Source organism: Cimex lectularius, unplaced genomic scaffold (genome assembly GCF_000648675.2).
Source record: "Cimex lectularius strain Harlan isolate CLEC.00 unplaced genomic scaffold, Clec_2.1 scaffold200, whole genome shotgun sequence".
Taxonomy (NCBI): Eukaryota; Metazoa; Arthropoda; class Insecta; order Hemiptera; family Cimicidae; genus Cimex; species Cimex lectularius.
In genome coordinates this window covers 928,440-946,505 of record NW_019392893.1, presented here as the reverse complement: position 1 = coordinate 946,505, position 18,066 = coordinate 928,440, and the positions used below count along the sequence as shown (strand labels likewise).

The window sequence follows — 18,066 nt, the reverse complement described above, 5'->3', positions numbered from 1 at the left end:
GTAAAACAAACCGGATAAAAGATCCACCCTCTGTAAAAATTTATATCCGCCTATCGGGCCCGAACGGATGTCGTCTTCTGTTCGGGGGAAGCCCTCTTTGAATCATTTGTACCGTTCTGGCGAATCTTGCGATTTAGCACAACGTATGTGCGAAATCCGCCGATAACGATTAAAATTTAAAATTAAACGGGAATTCCCTCTTAAGATGACGGATTTAAACTGTATAATTTTGGGCGATATTTCCTAGACGTTGTAGGACAGTCCCTCGAGGGTACTTAGATGACCTGACAGTTTGATTTATGCCGAGTACTAGGACATACCCGAAACTCAACTTCCACACGTTATCCAAAAACGATCCTTTAACGTTATTTTCGTGCCTACGTTAATTTAAACAATGAGGCAATCTGAATAGGTTTTTCAATTTGCTACTTAAAGTGGGCTTGAATGTAAATGTAAATGTTCAACTTGAGTTTTACAATGCCATCATAATCGCGGCGGTAGAATGGATCAATATAATTGCATTTCCTTTTGTATGGAAGTCTTATGTTGTTGCATGATGATTTTACCAAGCTTTATCCTTGTGATATATGACTTTAAATATACTATTTTAAGAAAATAAAGTTTCCCTAGTTCTACAGCCGCAGGGAAAGGTCAGCAAATTCCTCATTTAATTCAATAAACTATAGCTACTTTCACTTCTGGTAAATCGTTGTAATTAACGGACTTCAAAAAATGGACTCTTTTAATAGTAACTTCTATTTATTCGGGCATCATTTGTATGGAAGTCTTTTTATGGAAGTCTTATGTTGTTACATGATGATTTTACAAAGCTGTATCATTGTGATATAAGTGTTTTTAAATATACTATTTTAAGAAAATAAAGTTTCTCTAGTTCTTCGACCTCAGCGAAAGGTTAGAAAATTCCTTCATTATATTCAATAAACTACAGCTGCTTTCACTTCTGGTAAATCGTAGTATTTAATGAAGTTCAAAAAAATGGACTTGTAATGGTTATAATATCTTCTATTTATTCGGGCATCATTTGTATGGGAGTCTTATGTTGTTTCATGATGATTTTACAAAGCATTGTCAGATATGACTTTTTAAATATACTATTTTAAGAAAATAAAGTTTCTCTAATTCTTCGACCACAGCGAAAGGTTAGCAAATTCCTTGTTCAATATATTCAATAAATTATATCTCTTTCACTTCTGGTAAATCATTGTGTTTAATGAATTTTTAACGGTTTATGGTATCTTCGATAAATTCGTATATGATTTGTGGAATAAACCAAAAACCAAAATCGGAGAACGTGAAATGCCGCTGACACAAAACTTGTCAGACCAGGTGTGGCAAAAGTATAAATTGTATTATGAATCGATGAATGTACATTGTCAAGTCATGTCGAGTGATTTACGCGATGATGAATGTCCGCGTTTGATCGTCCATGATTAGCATTGATCCACTTCTCGTAGCTCGGTCGTCGGTAATTCACGCGATTCTGGGAATACACCTAATTCTACCTGGCGAAATTCACAAACTCATCTTACAGAGAAAATCATCGAAATTAAAGATGAGATGATGTATCGACCTGCTTGTTGAACAACTTGAACAAAAGGATCTTCAGTAAGGTCACAACAGAAACTACAATTCTTTAAGTTTTGGCCGAGCTTTCGACGATTATATCGTCATCATCAGGGTCTATTTTTTTAGGAAAATGTCGCAGTTAGAACATGTTATATCGTTTAAAAAAATAAAATTACAAAAAACAATTATTTATCTTACTTTAACTCGATGAATGTTGAAATATATCTGGAGAGCAAGAAACTGCATTTATACTAAGATTAATTAAAATTAGGTCAAGCTCAGTATCTAAACAATGAACAGTAAGGAGTTAATTAAAAACAATAAAACAATATAATATACAAATTTAAAAAATTATTTTAAACCACAACGTGGTCCTATAGGTTACCTCGGTTACACATAACTGTAAGTACACGTCTCTTTTTCTTAAAATAAATAATAAAATTACTTTTTTTCCTCGGGTACATTAGAATACCACAGTTGAGATTTGTTAAGCTTTTTTAAATTGTACTATATATAGATAACTCAAAAATAAAAATGCTAACTTCTACCACAAAGGAGAGACATGAGACTTAGGTGGCTTTTCCGTTACAAGTTTCTTGCTCTCCAGATATATTTCAACACTCATCGAGTTAAAGTAAGATAAATAATTGTTTTTTGTAATTTTATTTTTTTAAATGATATAACATGTTCTAACTGCGATATTTTCCTAAAATAAATAGGCCCTGATGATGACGATATAATCGTCGAAAGCTCGGCAAAAACTAAAAGAATTGTCGTTCTGTTGTGTTCTCACTGAAGATCCTTCTGTCCAAGTCATCGAAATTAACTTTATAAGGATAATCAAAAAAAGCCAAGGTACAACAGAGAAGACCGCAATGTATCACAGTACATATTGTACCCACTCTCGCCCAGAAAATCGATAATAGCCTACTATTGTCATACTCATAAAGTCCTTTCTTGGGTCACTGTTTTAATTAACCATTTTATGAAAATAATGGTTTATTTAATTCCCTGACTGTAGAGAAATGTTAGGACGTTTTTGTTCAATATATTCAATTACGAAACTCTGGATCAAGGGTATGGTCTTGAAGAAGAAAGCAAATTTAGTTGCTAGTGCCAAGCTTTCGACCTATTTAAGATCATCATCAGGGCAAAACAACCTTTAATATGTCTACAGATTGACAATGATTGATTGGGCAATACTGTTGTCCTTGGCAGTGCCGGTCTTCATGGAAAATTGAAATCGTCTTGTAAAAACTTAAATATGTCAATCTGTAGGCATATTTAAGGTTATTCCTGATGAGGGCCTTAAAATAGGTCGAAAGCTTGGCAGTAGCAACTAATTTTTTTTTCTTCTTCAAGACCATACCTTGATCCGGGTGTTCGTAAGTAAAAAAGTGGTCGTAACTTCTGATACTGAATATATTCAATGACCGATGAGTACTTTCACTCCTGTTAAACTGCTGAGTTAGATGAACTTTTTGCACATTTAAAGATATTTTTTAATTATATTTAGTGTTCTACAGTTTAAATTTTTTAACTTTCCACTTTATCACTGAATTTTTTTACCATCTTCAAGATTTTTTTCCCGGATTTTCCCTATGAAACTTAAGAAGATATTTGAAAATAAAATGATTATGAGCTTTCTCTTTCTTCCGTGCATTTAACCATTTAAATATTCCGTTCACAGAAGATTATAACAAACTCCTTATAAATTCTTCTGTTTTTTTTTCTTTTAGTCCGTGACCTAGTTTGGTACTTGGTAGAGGTCATCCAGCCATTGTATTCGCCATGCGGTTAGATGGTGCCCTTTCGCTTTTGAAGAAATGTATTACTATCTCGGCATGTCCATTTTCAAGAAACACCCACAGTGTTTTGGACCGTTTTTAGTTGGGTGGAGGAATCTGTCCACTTTAGATAGTCCGACATTCAACTCAAAGTAACCGTTCAAAGTCGGTGAAGCTCCTTGGACCATGCATACCAAAAAAAAGGTCAGCCTGCCTTCTTTTACCAAGCTATTCTCAAGATTGTTTATAGAGGGAAAGAAATGTTATTATTTTAGCGACGTGCGTTTGTTCGCGACTATTCAGAATATTTTTTACTAATGGGAATTTCGAAACGCAATCTCATTAACGCGATTGGAAGTTGATAAATTCACCCTATGAACGCCTTTAATCAAATGTGCTAACAATTTGTCTACAGTTGTTAAATTAAAAAGGAAAAGTAGGGTGAAAGGCTGAAAAGAGTGGCTTTAATTTCGAACGCCCTCGACCGTCATTATCGGATGAATTGATGAAAGGGCGTTTTTAGCAGTCAGACCTTTTTAGATCCGCCCTACGTGACATTTAAAGCTACTATGGCAATACATAAACACGCTTAGGAAAAGTTGTTTGTACTAGTTAAAAAGAAGAGGAAAATCGAACTACCAACAACAACAGCGATAGCATGTAATGAACAACCATTCGGTGCCCATGGTTTGATTTTTATCGTTTTGATATCTACGTTAAACGAAAGCAATGATAAATAAGATTTTAATTGATGGAATTTACACTTTGAACATCATTGGAGATAGTATCATCTTGGCCATGCCATCATAGTACTACTTTTTACATTTTTTTGGTTCTTGCAATGTTTTAATGGTTATTACTTTGCTCAATGGACAGACAAGGGACCGCGGTGGCCGAGTGGTCAGGGCGTCCGACTCGTGTTTACCACGATAGCGGACTTCGGTTCGAATCCCGGCATAGCCCATGTGAATAATAAAGAGAAAATATTAAAGTTATAAACCGATTTGACCCTTTGTCCTCGACTCTCAACGGGTAGACGTTTAGCTATTACTTTTCTAATAGACAGACACGAAAAAACAACGTAAAAATATTTATTCCACCATTGAAATTCTTTGCTTAAAACTGACATTTTGATTCATAAAGCAGGTGCTTGGTGTGGTGGTACAATACTTTTTTGGTTTCAACCATTTTTAGAAAAATCTCAATGAAATAACGTGAGAATAGGCGGAACATGGTTGTTCACGGATGGACTGATGGCTAAAAATAATTGTGCCTTAGATTGTATCAAACTTGGAGCTGAATTACCTCAGTTTTCTTCCACCGTCTGTTTGTTACTACCTTAAAAAAGAACTCATCCTCCTTTTATGCTTATGTGTGAATTTCCATAATCTCCTTTCTCATATTGAAGTCCATAGACGGTGCACAGTTTCTAGGCAGAAAGAAATTCCTTCGGCCCTGCGGGCGCAGGATCCTCTCCTTTTTGTCCGATCGGCCGGGGTCTTTCTCGGTAGAAAGCTAGTGAGAGTCGGGGTCAGGTGGTTGCGGCTCCTTGTCCAGTGAAAGCTATTTTCTGACCGCACTAATCACTGATCGGACATGCTGAGGTGAGACAAGAGTTCTGCCTGGCATATGCTAAGCACGATAGAACGACTCGACGAGCCGGTTATGTTGCGTGGCCCGACAAATTATCTCTTCTAATGTACTAAGTGGCGCCTGTCCCTCGAATCAATAAACCACCAGTCTTTTCATTCCGATCTATTCCTCGGGATCATAGTGACTTTGTCACTTTGTTAAATATTTTGATGGCCACCTTAGATCAAACCGTCATTCCACGGCCACTCACTTAGGTTGAAACAATATTTAAATATTTAGGGTTGGTATTACCTTATAATTATATAATTAAATTATATTACATCTGCTGATAATTATATTATAACAACTATTGACACAACAAAGCCCTTAATTACGTTTGATATGATCAAGATATGCAAAGGGAAGGGTTATTTATGAATTCATTTTAGGCATTTTAGACAATCCTCTGCCTCTGATGAAGTTACTCATCCATATTTAAATTTTGCAGATTGAATTTAAGTTACTGATGTAAAATTCTCATTTTATTCATGTATACAGTCAATAAAGCATTATTAATTTAAGTTAATCAAATTATTCCTTATGCGTCTTTATTGTACATACCAGGTAAAAGTTTGATCGAAATTGAAACTTTTTAATCTCTTTATCCTCAGTTTTGGCGTTTGTTTCGCGTTAATACCCAAGTGAAGTCTGATAACTGAATCAAGGATCAACAAAAATTGATGATATCAAACTGAGATTTAGTGTTTAGCCACTCGCGTGACATTTTCTATTGTTTGTCGTTTATGATCATCCTGGTCCGCCTAGTATCGCTGGTTTGGTATTCCAGATGCGTTTCAGCATTTTGCCAGCTTCAGTGGTTTTCGTTTTTAGTTAAGTTTATGTTCGTGAAATGTGTTTAGGTCGGTTGTTATGTTCTTCGTTTTCTTTTTATACCGTGCACTGTTTTGAACATGCTAAGTTATATATTGGTCGTTGTTGTCTTGTGCGTTTATAATTTGTTTAGTGTTTGTATATTTCTTAGTTTTCAAGTTCTTTTGGGCAAACCATGCAGCTTGTGGGGAGTTCATTCAGATCCTTGTTGAAGTCTGCAGTATGATGAATTGCAAACTTCTTGATTTACATCTTCACTCCTTTGGTGTGATAAGTTGGATAAACAAACAATCAAAATACAGACAATGTCAACAAACCATTTCACTTTTATTGTCCGAATGTGCAGATACAAAAAAAATTAATAACAAAATGGCAACTATGCTGACAGAGAGACTGTTCAGAAACGACAAAACCTCAACAAAGATCTCAGTGAATAGTAAATAATGTTATTGCGCACAATTACAAAAACCGTTGTTTCTTTACACACTTTTGCAATTATAGAAACCAGAAGAAATTTGAAACGGTGAATGTGAAAATTTCTTTTCGAGAAGGTCTGATAGTTTTCATTAGCTTCTTCGTAAAACGCGAGTCATCCTTTGATGATAAGGTCGTCGTGTCGTTGAAGTTGAACAAATTTAAGGTTGTCATCATTTCGGCTACAAATTTAAAGCGCACATCAAGCTTAAGATGTGGAAAGTACAGTTAACTCCTAAATTTACAAGGATGTACATAACAACGTATAATAAACTGATTTGTGAAACTCTTTCTCCTTGCCCACGCTTACGCCCTTTACTTAAGTTTATCTTCTATGCACCGTTGTCGGTTATGCGAACCTGATTGGAAAGTCCCTTTTCCCAGCCGTGCTATCTGATCGGCCTGATCCTCTTCTCTCCTCCTACTTCGTGATCCGGAAACTTCTCTGTGGAAAAGCAGTTACGATCGTGTCTCATCGACGTCTTCGCAAAAAAAAGTAAAAGAAAAACTACGGGAATTTCGATTTTATCTGATTCGACTTAGAGAGGAACGATCACCCCTCTTCAAAAAAAAGTTGGTTTTCAAATGTTTTGAACGCGGGAAAACAAAACATAAGGAAACTAACGATTGATACGTGAAGAAAAAAAAATTATAATTTTACTTTTCTATCATTTCTTCTATGTAAATACTGCTTTACTTTTATGTAAATATATTTTTTTTAATTAGATCTCGGATTTTCTGTTTAACCTAAAATATGTTTATAGTATTAGTGAGTAATAATATTTTATGAAATAAAGTAGAATGATAATTTCGACTTTATGGGTAGTACAAGAGTCCACTAAGTATCACTTTTTATTATTTTCTAGAGAGTTTAAGGCATCTAGATCTTGGGCTTGGCATCATTCATTTACGTTATAAATCGTTTGTACGCCTTATCTGGCTCATGTCTAGATTAGACGATACTTAAGCCACTTCTAACAATATTATTAAAAACATTAATCAACTCGTGCTCTCTACAAATGTTATTTTCCTGTCAAACGTATTAATTTGGATTTGGATTTATGTAGATATATACACACATGTGCAGAATTGAGCATATCGCTTCTCGCACTCCACAGGCAATTCCAATTATTGTAATTTACAATAATTATCGGCAGACCTCGAGAATCACCTACCTCGGGTGTTGGCATCAATTCTTATGCGTCCAGCCACGAGGTCAATTCAGCACCCAACGCATGCAGTTTCTATATCCAAACACATTCACACTCTCTCACATTCTTAAATAAATTCTTATATACCATTCACTCAAGTAGGGTGGTGATACTTGATATTCCTCCATTACCCTTTACACCTATTATGAAACACGATAGGAAAGTAGTATTCCGCCATCAGACCTATTACACTCTACATTCACGACAATAAATACATTCATTAACGACACACGGTAGGTACACAACACTATCAGCACTACATACAATAAAACAACCACGTTTCTTCCAAAAATGAGAACAATGGACCCAGTTATTTCCTGCCTGCTCTAGTACGATTCTCACATCGGGTGGCATTCCTACACCGTCACTTAGGTGGGACACATCGAGCAACCTTTCTCGACACATACTCGGCCTTTGGCTCAAAAGTAAATTTCTGTGTGTTAACCTCGCTTGGCCTATCCTTAATCGGGTGAGGTGAATCATCTGATACGAGTCAGATCTCCGGGGCCACCTATCAACAGTGCTCTTGATAAGTGAAAGCTTTTGTGCTAACCCGGCGAACCGACCCTGCTATCTTCGTCATGCTTTTATTAAAGTTTTAGCGTCGGAGAACCTCTCGGCCTTAGCCGCCTTTTACGTACTCTCCATACTTGTGTCAGGGTACCCAGTGAACAGGCAACGTTTGGCCGAGATTCTCCAGTTCATGGTATTTTATTGCACAGTAAAACCTTCAGAATAATAAACATGACCGTTATGATATTTCTTCTTGACTACTTGTCCGTTGTAGGCGTCATGGATACTGAAGTGTCTAATATGTGGTGGAAATATATATAAACGGACCGCGATCATAAACAAATTGAAAACTCCCGCTGAAGCGAAATTATATAAACATTCATGCGGGAAAACGGTTGGAAATAAAGAAACGCCGTATTCTTGTCTAAGTTGATAGATAAACTCTGTCACAACTAAAGGGAAAGCACGTAATTCATGCAACAGACATGCAAGGATCTGTACCAAATGATCTTCACTAGACGTCACGACTCCTCGTGATTTCCAGGCGGACACGAAATGCACTTGGGTCGGATAAAAAAAGCGCTGTCAGAATTTATCCTCTATGAAGCATTATCAGCATTCCTGTCAAATTTTATATAAATAATACCGAAAAACTATTTCACAAAATTTAACAATTATGTTAACACTGCTATATTATAAAATAATTACAAAAAAAGCTCAGAAGCAGATTTGCAGATTTTTATGTAAGCCGGGACAGATTGTTAATATATTCAGCTTAAAGAGTGTAACTAAATCGAATTTTTGATAGTTGCTTCTGTGGGTATATAAACAGACATTATAACGAATAATGATAATAAGAAAACAAAATATTAAAGGTTAACGTGTTAATGAAAATATCAATGTTTTTTAAATAAAAAATAAACTAAAACGCCAGTTCATCCTGATGTCGTGGGTTCGTGTCCCGCTCTCGACACTAATTTTTCATCTCATCCACACTGTGTAAAAATAATAAAAACTCAGTGTTTATTCATCCTATCAAATTTGTTGGTGGTTTAGTCTTTTTTTAAAACTTAGTTGAAAATATCAACAATTAAGGTAATTCAGGTTACAACTAAATTTTTCGGGCAAAATGATTATGTTAAGTGTTTATTTAAATACACAAATTAATAAATTAAATACACTTATCAAATTTTGACTCACGATCAATCTCAGCTTTTGTTTAAATTAATAAATTAATGCAAAGCAAAGTTAATCTATTTTTGAGTACTAATACACACACACAACTCTGTCTCACCCACACGCACCTTCGTTCTTTCTGCCTATGTCTGCCTTTCTATTTATACAGATCTCTCGATTGTTCTCTCTCTCTCTCTCTCTCTCTCTCTCCTCTCTCCTCTCTCCTCTCTCCTCTCTCTCTCTCTCTCTATCTGTTTATTTATCTATCTATTTTCCTTCCCAAAATTTTTCTCTCTCTCTCTCTCTCTCTCTCTCTCTCTCTCTCTCCTATCTTTCTCTGATAATTTGGAAGAAGTTACACCCACGTGGGTGCTTAACATTCCTAGAACAACTGTGCGAAGGGTCTTCCATCGTTGTCATGATACTGAAGGTTATTCAAGAAGGCCGTATGTCGCTATCGTGTCACATCTCAGAGAGATGATCGTTTTATTGTTCTGAATGTACTTCGTAGTCGACATTCTACCGCCGTTGCCAAGCAACAACTTGAAGAAGTGAGAAATGTTTCTGTCAGTTTACGCACTGAAAGGCGAAGACTTTCAAAAGTGGATTACGTGCGAAAAGGCCTCCCTCTGATCCAGAACTTGTGCCAAAGCACAGAATATCTTGGTTACCTTTCGCAAGAATCATATCAATTGGTCTTAGCAAGATTGGGCTAAAATGTCGATTTCGGATGAGTCAAGGTTTTTAGATTTTCTAACGACTGAGAGAGGGTTTGGAGAAGAACTGGGGAGCGATATATCACCGCAACATTTTCATTCCCGAGAAGCGATGGAGGTGGTGGTGTTACAGTTTGGACAGACATTTCTATGGAAGGTAGCACAAACTTCATTTTCATCACGGGTTCCCTAACAGCTGCGCGATACATTGAAGATGTGTTATCAGAAGAAGTTGCCTCTTACATGCCACTAATTGGCGATGGTTTTATTTTTATGCATACACTGCAAGGCCCCACACAACTAGGATAGTTGGTGACTACTTGAAACGGGCTTCAACTCAAAATTTGGTATGGCAGCATGTAGTTAATTTAAATCCTAACGAGCACCTTTGGGAGTTGTCAAAGAGGGTAAAAAGTCGCATGTTGCCAGAGAATTTGAAGGAATAAGAATGGCGCTGTTGGAGGAGTACGAATATATTCCACAGCACTACATTCGAAACCTCATAAAATCGATGCGTGAGACGCAAGAGAAGGAAATTTGGTAAAATTGTTTTACTTTAGTTTAATTTTTTTTATTTATTTAGTTATAAGCTATATTATATTTTTCGTTAAAAATATCCAGTAAACGACAAAAAATAAAAATTATAACGATTGCATGTATTTGCTAAAAAACATTAAGATGGCCACTTTTTGCCTCTGGGTATATTATATTAAACTAAAGCAGTTTAAATATCTTATCATCCTGGTCAGTCATGCTGGTTCTTGATGTGTCAGTCGCTTGATTCGTCATTTGGCATTTTCAGTTGTGGATTTGCCTCCTTTAGACTGCTTGTAAGTAATAAGGAATCATTTTTTCTAATGGATGTTTCTGTAGGAAATGTAAGAAAAACGTTTATCTTCCTGACCAGATGCTAAACGTAATTATACGATTACGTAGGAAGGAAAAGAAAGTAGACAGGATTTAAATGAATCAAACAGTATTAAATAATAAATGAATTTCCATAAGCTGTTATCGTTTTAATGTTCCAAATCACCGGGGTTTGTTACTGTTCGAAAACGGGCGAGTTTTCGCCGTGAAAGTGACACGGCGAGAGTGAAGGAGTCGGTTTATCCGGATGAACTTCATAAATAAAAGAAGAGCCCCACGGCCCCTTTCACCTTCCGCATACGTTACCACACTTAAGACTGGCCCTAGTTCTACCTTCTGCGGATGCATTTACCTCGCCGAGGTTATTAAAGGTTGAAACTTTGCCATTACACAACTCAATTGCAAGCTGGATTGCGGATTCAGACCATGTTGTAAAGTTAGAGTACTCAATAGGTCAGTCAGTGGAGACGACCAACACTTTCTAACATCTAGGATGTTTTCTTCCTCATTCCACCAGCGTATTCCTGCAATAAGTAATGTCTACTTTTTATAGTCTTTTTAATGAAAATTCATTTTAACTCTCTTTTTACATGTGTGGTGTTTAGTGACCGTTAGCCAATGATTATTCGGAGATCGTGAGATGAGTGCACTCTCTACACGGAAAACAAACACTTTGAGGTTTGAAGATGATCTCAATAAAGACGAAACGTTGGCACAATAAAGAAAATGTTTTTCTAAAACCTACGTCACACCAGACCGCATCTTATGATCTCCCAATAATCTCTTTTTACATAGGTTCGACGATTTCTGTGATCCTAGGATATCTAGTCAAAGTACTTTCTTCTTATCTAAAATCCGGTCACTTCCGTGTCCACCTAAAAAATGTAAACTCTGCCCCTTTTCCTATAATCGCCGGAGTGCCCCAAGGTTCCATACAAGGACCAACCTTTTTCTCCTATTTATCAGTCCTCTCCCTAAGCTGAAAAATTGTCAAATCGTATTGTTGCCGACGATATTGCCCTGTTTGTCCGGCCTGGAGGCCAGAAACAATTGTGAGGAGAGTTACTGAAGCTGCAAATAGGGTGTCCCGTTTCTGTAACCGGTGGAAACTCGAAATAAATTCCCCCAAAACTGATGCCATACTTTTTACCATGCGTCGCCCTATCTTTAGAGACCAAGTATCTGTTAACAGCTTGCAAATTCCATGGGATGAAAAAATGAAATACTTAGGCGTTATTTTGGACAGCAAGCTCAATTTCTCTAGTCACTTGAATGAAATCATAAAAAAAAGGGAAGGTGCTACGAGGTATCTCTTTCCGCTTTTGTCCCACAACTCTCCTTTACAAAGTTGTGGTAAAGCAGCCCTGTACGCCTGCCCGGCTTGGAATTACACCTCCAGATCAAATTGGAAGAAGTTAGAGTGCCATACAAAATTTCTGAGGTTGGTAACGCTTTCGAGCCGCCGCACTAAAATTAGCCTCCTCCATGAGATTACAAACGTGAGATTGATATACCACGAAGCTCACTGAAAACTTTTTCAATAAACTGATTGATCACGGAAATCCTACATGCCAAGAAATTTTTACCCTAGGAATACCATTTGGAAGCACAGGAGAATAAAACATATATTAAACTAATAATCAGGCTAAATATGTATATGCGTGTGCATGTATGCACACAGCAATCTTGTATTATGTATACGAACGTGTATATAAATGTACATACGTTGCATATTTGTTTGATTATTAATCTTTTAATTTATTAATGTATTTATCTTATTAGTTATTTATTTACTTATTTATTTGATTTGATTAAACTTAAATTGATTATCCTATTTATTATGCCAAGTTACTGTTATATTTTATGTTGTTATTATATTTACACATATCATTTACTCCTGTGACATCGCGAAAGCTACTCAATTCAGTATGTACCTGATTTCATTTTGCTAATATCCTATTTTTGCCGGTTTTTTTTGTAATTTTCCACGAGCACAATATTGTTAAAACGTCTATATTTAGACTAGGGATCAAATAGATCAATTATTGTAACGGGATGTAATAGTTCCCTGCTACTTCCCCTGAAACTTAAAGGATTGTGTTCTACGTAAATTTATTACAAATAAAACAAATCTAAAAATCTGATTTCGGTGAAATTATGAAGGTATCATTTAAATAAATTTAAATGATTAGGCTCTACTAAATTAGGACACATTCTAATTTCATTGAAAGGTGTGACTGGTTTAATTTTTTTACGCAATAAAGGTCACTGGTACGTTACTTATATGGAAGAAATTTAGAGATGTGCCTAACTAGATTGCCAAACTAAACACATCCGAACTAGAGAACAGAGAACTCTCAGACTTCCAGGTCACTAGTCAAATATAACTATATACAAACGTTTGAACAAAGTGTAAAAACATAAATGGTTCGTCCAGGGGGAATCTTTGGCACAAATCGCCTCTCAGGGGGTGTTTTGTATTCCCTGTGATGAAACCGTGGTCACACCTGCGTGTAACGGCCGGGAATCGGCAACTCCTTGTAAGCGTTTTTCTTTGTTGTAATAACTTCTGCAACCGTTAAGGCGTAAAAGAAAAATTACACAGAAAAAAGTAGTTTTATTAGAGAAATTATTACATTGACGTTAAAAGTCTTTTGATCGGAAGGTAATTTAAAATTAATTTTTGATCATGGTCAATCATGGCAAGCTATTTTGTCGCGTTATATTACTGAAAGCGTTTCACCTTTTCAACGAACAATACGTGTCATCGTGTTAAATTTGGCTAACCGTCTTATCTGACATCCGATTTAAAATTTGTCAGGTGATTATTAACACTTTCGCAGAGATATGGGCCCGGCTGATCTCGCAGGTTTTCTCTCTTCAACACTAACTAAAATATTAAATCTTGTTTGTTTAACACCCACTGTATTGCACTTAATTATAAATAAAATTATCACTTTAATTTTATGGCCTTCCAGTTTTAAAATAATTTCAAGGTTTTCTTTACCATTGCAAAGTTGATTGATCTGTCCCGAAGTGCGAATAGTCTCGCTGTGCGTTTCATATATTCAAATAACAAGTTAAGTATTACAGGCTTATTAATAATTGGATTTTTGGATTAATTCCAGTTACCAAATTTATTGTAAGTTATACTTTTGCATTTGCCACTATACCAAGGTTATCCTCAGTACCCATTTAAACAACATTCATCACGTTATCCCAGATTTATTTTAAAATATAGGACAGTTGTTTATGTGTATCTGCACATAACTAAATTTAAAATTATCATAATTCGGAATACAATGCACCACCTCTCGTGTTCTGGATTCCCCAAAACTACTTCCATTTTACTATTTATAGTGAACATTTCAATCCATGATTACCATAGCACGAATTATCTTGGTAAACAGGTTCATAATTAAACGTAAGCAAGTAGAAATATTTGCCCTTCTTAACAACAGCTATTATTAAATTTCTTGTTCTGAAAGCACTAGAGTAGCCCAAGGCAACGATTTGCGCCTACTGATCTCGTGACGCTCCAAACTCTTATTCACATCAAACTTTAACTAAATTTCGATAAAACTAATTTGCAAGTGAAGATAATTATAAATAATGAGAATATGTAATAAATTCAACGGTTTTTTCCAAATGCAGGGAAATGGTAAATTTGCATCTTATTTGATTTCCTACCGTACCAATGCAACTTGTGCAACTATACGGATTAATTTTTAATTTCGTTTGCAAACGCAGAAAGTGTCAGCACATTGCCACAGTTTTTACTTCCCATCCCGATATGGTTGTAAATTCACCCTAAGTTCATATCATGTAATGATGACCCCTTTTTCTCTCTCTCTACCTACTAAGCCCATCCAACCCACACACGGTATGCCTTAGATTTTCCGTTTTTCCGAAATAAAATCCCCGAGCGACGATCTTATTACCCCTGGAATCCTTCGAAATCTACCCAAAAAAGCGATAGAGTACATTACTATTTCCTAGAGTACAAAACCTATTTCCCCATCCAGTGGAAACTATCTTTAATAAGCCCAATACCAAAACCACAAAAATCCCCCTGTGCCTCATCCTCTTATATATGCCTTCTCCCTATTTTTTCCAAAAATCTTTGAACGTCTCCTTAAATGACTAATTCGTATATTCACCTCTAAAAACTTAATTCCTAAACATCAGTTTTGAGAGCAGTTGACACGATATCCTCGGCTCTAGGAAACAAACAATATTGCTCAGCCGTATTTTTGGACGTTACGGTCGTTATGACGGAGTTTAACACCTTTACAAGTTAAAACGTATCCTTTCTCACACCTACTATTTATTCCTGAAATCCTTCCAATCAATGATTTAAAGTTAAAATCGGCACCGATTTTTAACTTATCACGCCAATCAAACTTGGCGTTCCACAAAGATCCTAGGTATATCCTCTACAGTCTACACTGCTGACTTACCTAAACATCCAAACACTCGACTCACAACCTGAGCGGACGAAACCGAAACCTATCCACACTCCAATCATAGCCTAGCCACAGAAACAATGCAACAACATGAACCTCATAGCCGCCGATGGTAGCACTCGGTGGCGAATCAGTTTGAACGGGGAAAAAATCAACAAATTACGTTTACTCTCAAACGTCAAGCCTGCCCACCAGTGCACATAAACAACAAAGTAATACCACAATCCAACCAATTCCGCAACCTTGGGCTTTACTTACATAGGACTTACATGGAACCCACATATATGATTAATAAGACAAGAACATAACAAAAGATACGTACTGTTCAGACCCCTACTGGGATCAAAATCCACACTAAACATTAATAAACTAACCGCTTACAAAACACTCATCAGACTATTTAGACTTAAGTGTCATAGCTATAGAGCTAAGTAGCTACATCGTTTCGAATGGTTAGTTACATTTTTGGTTTTGTTTGTGCAGGTGCAAAGATAAGGAGTACCAAACGGACAAACTCCCAGCTACCAGTGTAATTATAACGTTCCATAACGAAGCGAGATCGACACTTCTCAGGACTGTAGTGAGGTAAGAATCTTAGCGTTCTACAAATATTTAAACAAAAAAAGTTTTTTTTTTCGTAGATATTATAAGGAGCGATTATTTATCTTTAAAAATAAATAATTTGTTCAAGTCTTGAGAAGCGGTTCAAAAATAAAGTTAAATATTAGGATTTCTTCAAAACCTACTGATAATTATGAATTTCTACCTTCTTTTGTTAAGAAATCATTTAATATTGCGTCTATCTAAATTATAAATACTGAACTTCGCTGTTAAAATATAGGCTGTGAAATCGATTAATGATGATGACGAATTAATTTTGTTTTTTATCGGCTCAGGGCAGTTTTGGGCGTGTTAGATTAAACATTTGGTTGAATTTGGTGATGCATTTTGTCTAAAACGTCAAAGGGTCCAAAAATCGTTTTATCTTCTCGGTCGTCATATTTTCAAGTAGTTCTACCGCCAAGCGTATTTCCCTCTCTATTACATGCCCTATCCGTTTTCTTATTATTATATTTTTATAATAAAAGAGGTTAAGATGGTTCGTGGGTGGCAGGGCACAGATGCAAGGGAACACACCGGTCGGACATCAGAAGGTTGTGCATGACCCAGCATCCCCTTTTTTTCGTAATCCGGGGACTTATTGCGGCCCAAGGATCCCCCCAGACTGAAGAAACCTGTGCCATCCTAAAATTAACCTTTTTCGTTGTATTGATATCGCCATTATAATTGTGTCAGTTCGTTTGAATATTTATTCCATATTATTGAAAATTCCCTTAACCAATCAATCCTAATGGTATTATCCCCAAAGAATTTCCGGAAGGAAGTATGGCATATTAAAACTTTTTTCGGTCATCTTCACTTTACACGGCTTTACAGCTTGACAAAATTTGATTCACTGTAACTATTCTCCACACGTGGAATAGGTTGGGGCGTCCTCCCTGCAAATCCTATCCTTAAACCTTACTTTACACCATACAAACCAAACTTAATCCTCCAAACCGTTTAGTCCTTCATATCCGCTCTTTCCAAAATTTTAGAAAAATCATTTCTAACCCAATTTACATTCCGACCTTCCCGCTCTTTCCAGCCGGCCTACGTATTTGACATAATTTATCATGAACTAGAAAAGTTGTATTGCTTCATCGACATTGGCCTGGACTTTGGTCTCATGTACAAGCTCAAACTTCGAAGTAAAGAAAGCTTGTTGTTAGTTCTTGCAAAAATTTTCTTTCTTTTCAAAATGAGATGATTAAAAGGTCAAAACATTCTTTGTTCTCTGTTAGGTAGCGAGGTAATAACTGATTTCATTTTAATTCGTTTCAGTAATTTTATTAGGCCATTTCGTCAGATTTGTTTTAAAATTATTAAATAGTTATTATTGTATTTTACTTCAAATTTCTTACTTTCATTTTTAACGCCTCTAATGGCGTCCGGCTTTCTTTAATGCATTGCCTGCGAGGAATGTAAGGTCAAAGTTGCGACGAAAGTTGCTTTCCGTGACTTGCTGCAAATCTACTATAAACTGCTTTAATCTCGTGGCCTTTCCATTGGTGGTTCATAACAATTTCCGAAAGCCGAGTAGCCAGTTGTTACAATTTTTCTAAAATAAACATTTTACACTGATTTGTTTATCGGTCCATGTTGATATTGGAATTGTACATAAATAATAAAAGATTGCGCAAATTGGATTGAAAACTTTCACTCCGTGTCCGACAATTTTTCGAACTATCACGTTTTTTCATGGGGGGGGGGTGAAATCGAATTTTCATGTTTCATATTCAAGGGAGATGTAGAGAAAATGGCCTCTCTATTGAAATCCTCAGTCAACCTACCTTGGATTAGGCGACAGGAAGATTTGATTTCGGCTTGTGATCCCTCCAGGAAAAAAGAGAGGAAAAGTAGCACAAATTAATCAGCAATTAATAAAGCAAATCTTGTTTTGAACTTATTGATCACCTTTCACTGGATGAAGCATTCGACTTGCTTAAAAAGTTAACTGAATAAGTTTTTGCACCCATCCAAAATTTGATTAATATAATAAAATAACGATTTTGATTCTTTAAATAGATATTGAGAAACAAGTGTTGGTTTATTACAAAAGAAATATCTGTTCAAGTTCCTCCAGTTAATTTGCAAAAGTCTTTCATCGAAAATGGTTGACCTAGCTCTAAAGAACAGGATAGTTGTAGGCAAATAGCCGTGATATTGTGTTAAATTGTTCAACTAAACAACCTTATGATTTTTA

The 18,066-nt window shown here is 36.0% G+C and overlaps 1 protein-coding gene across 1 annotated transcript in view; it reads left to right on the top strand.

Annotated features, from left to right (window-relative positions):
• LOC106667690 (polypeptide N-acetylgalactosaminyltransferase 2) overlaps positions 1-18,066 on the top strand; it is an 89,712-nt gene that overhangs the window by 49,189 nt on the left and 22,457 nt on the right. Inside the window, exon 3 of the mRNA XM_014395791.2 lies at positions 15,744-15,845. Within this exon, the coding sequence (XP_014251277.1) occupies positions 15,744-15,845 (102 nt within the window). The remainder of the gene's footprint in view (positions 1-15,743; positions 15,846-18,066) is intronic.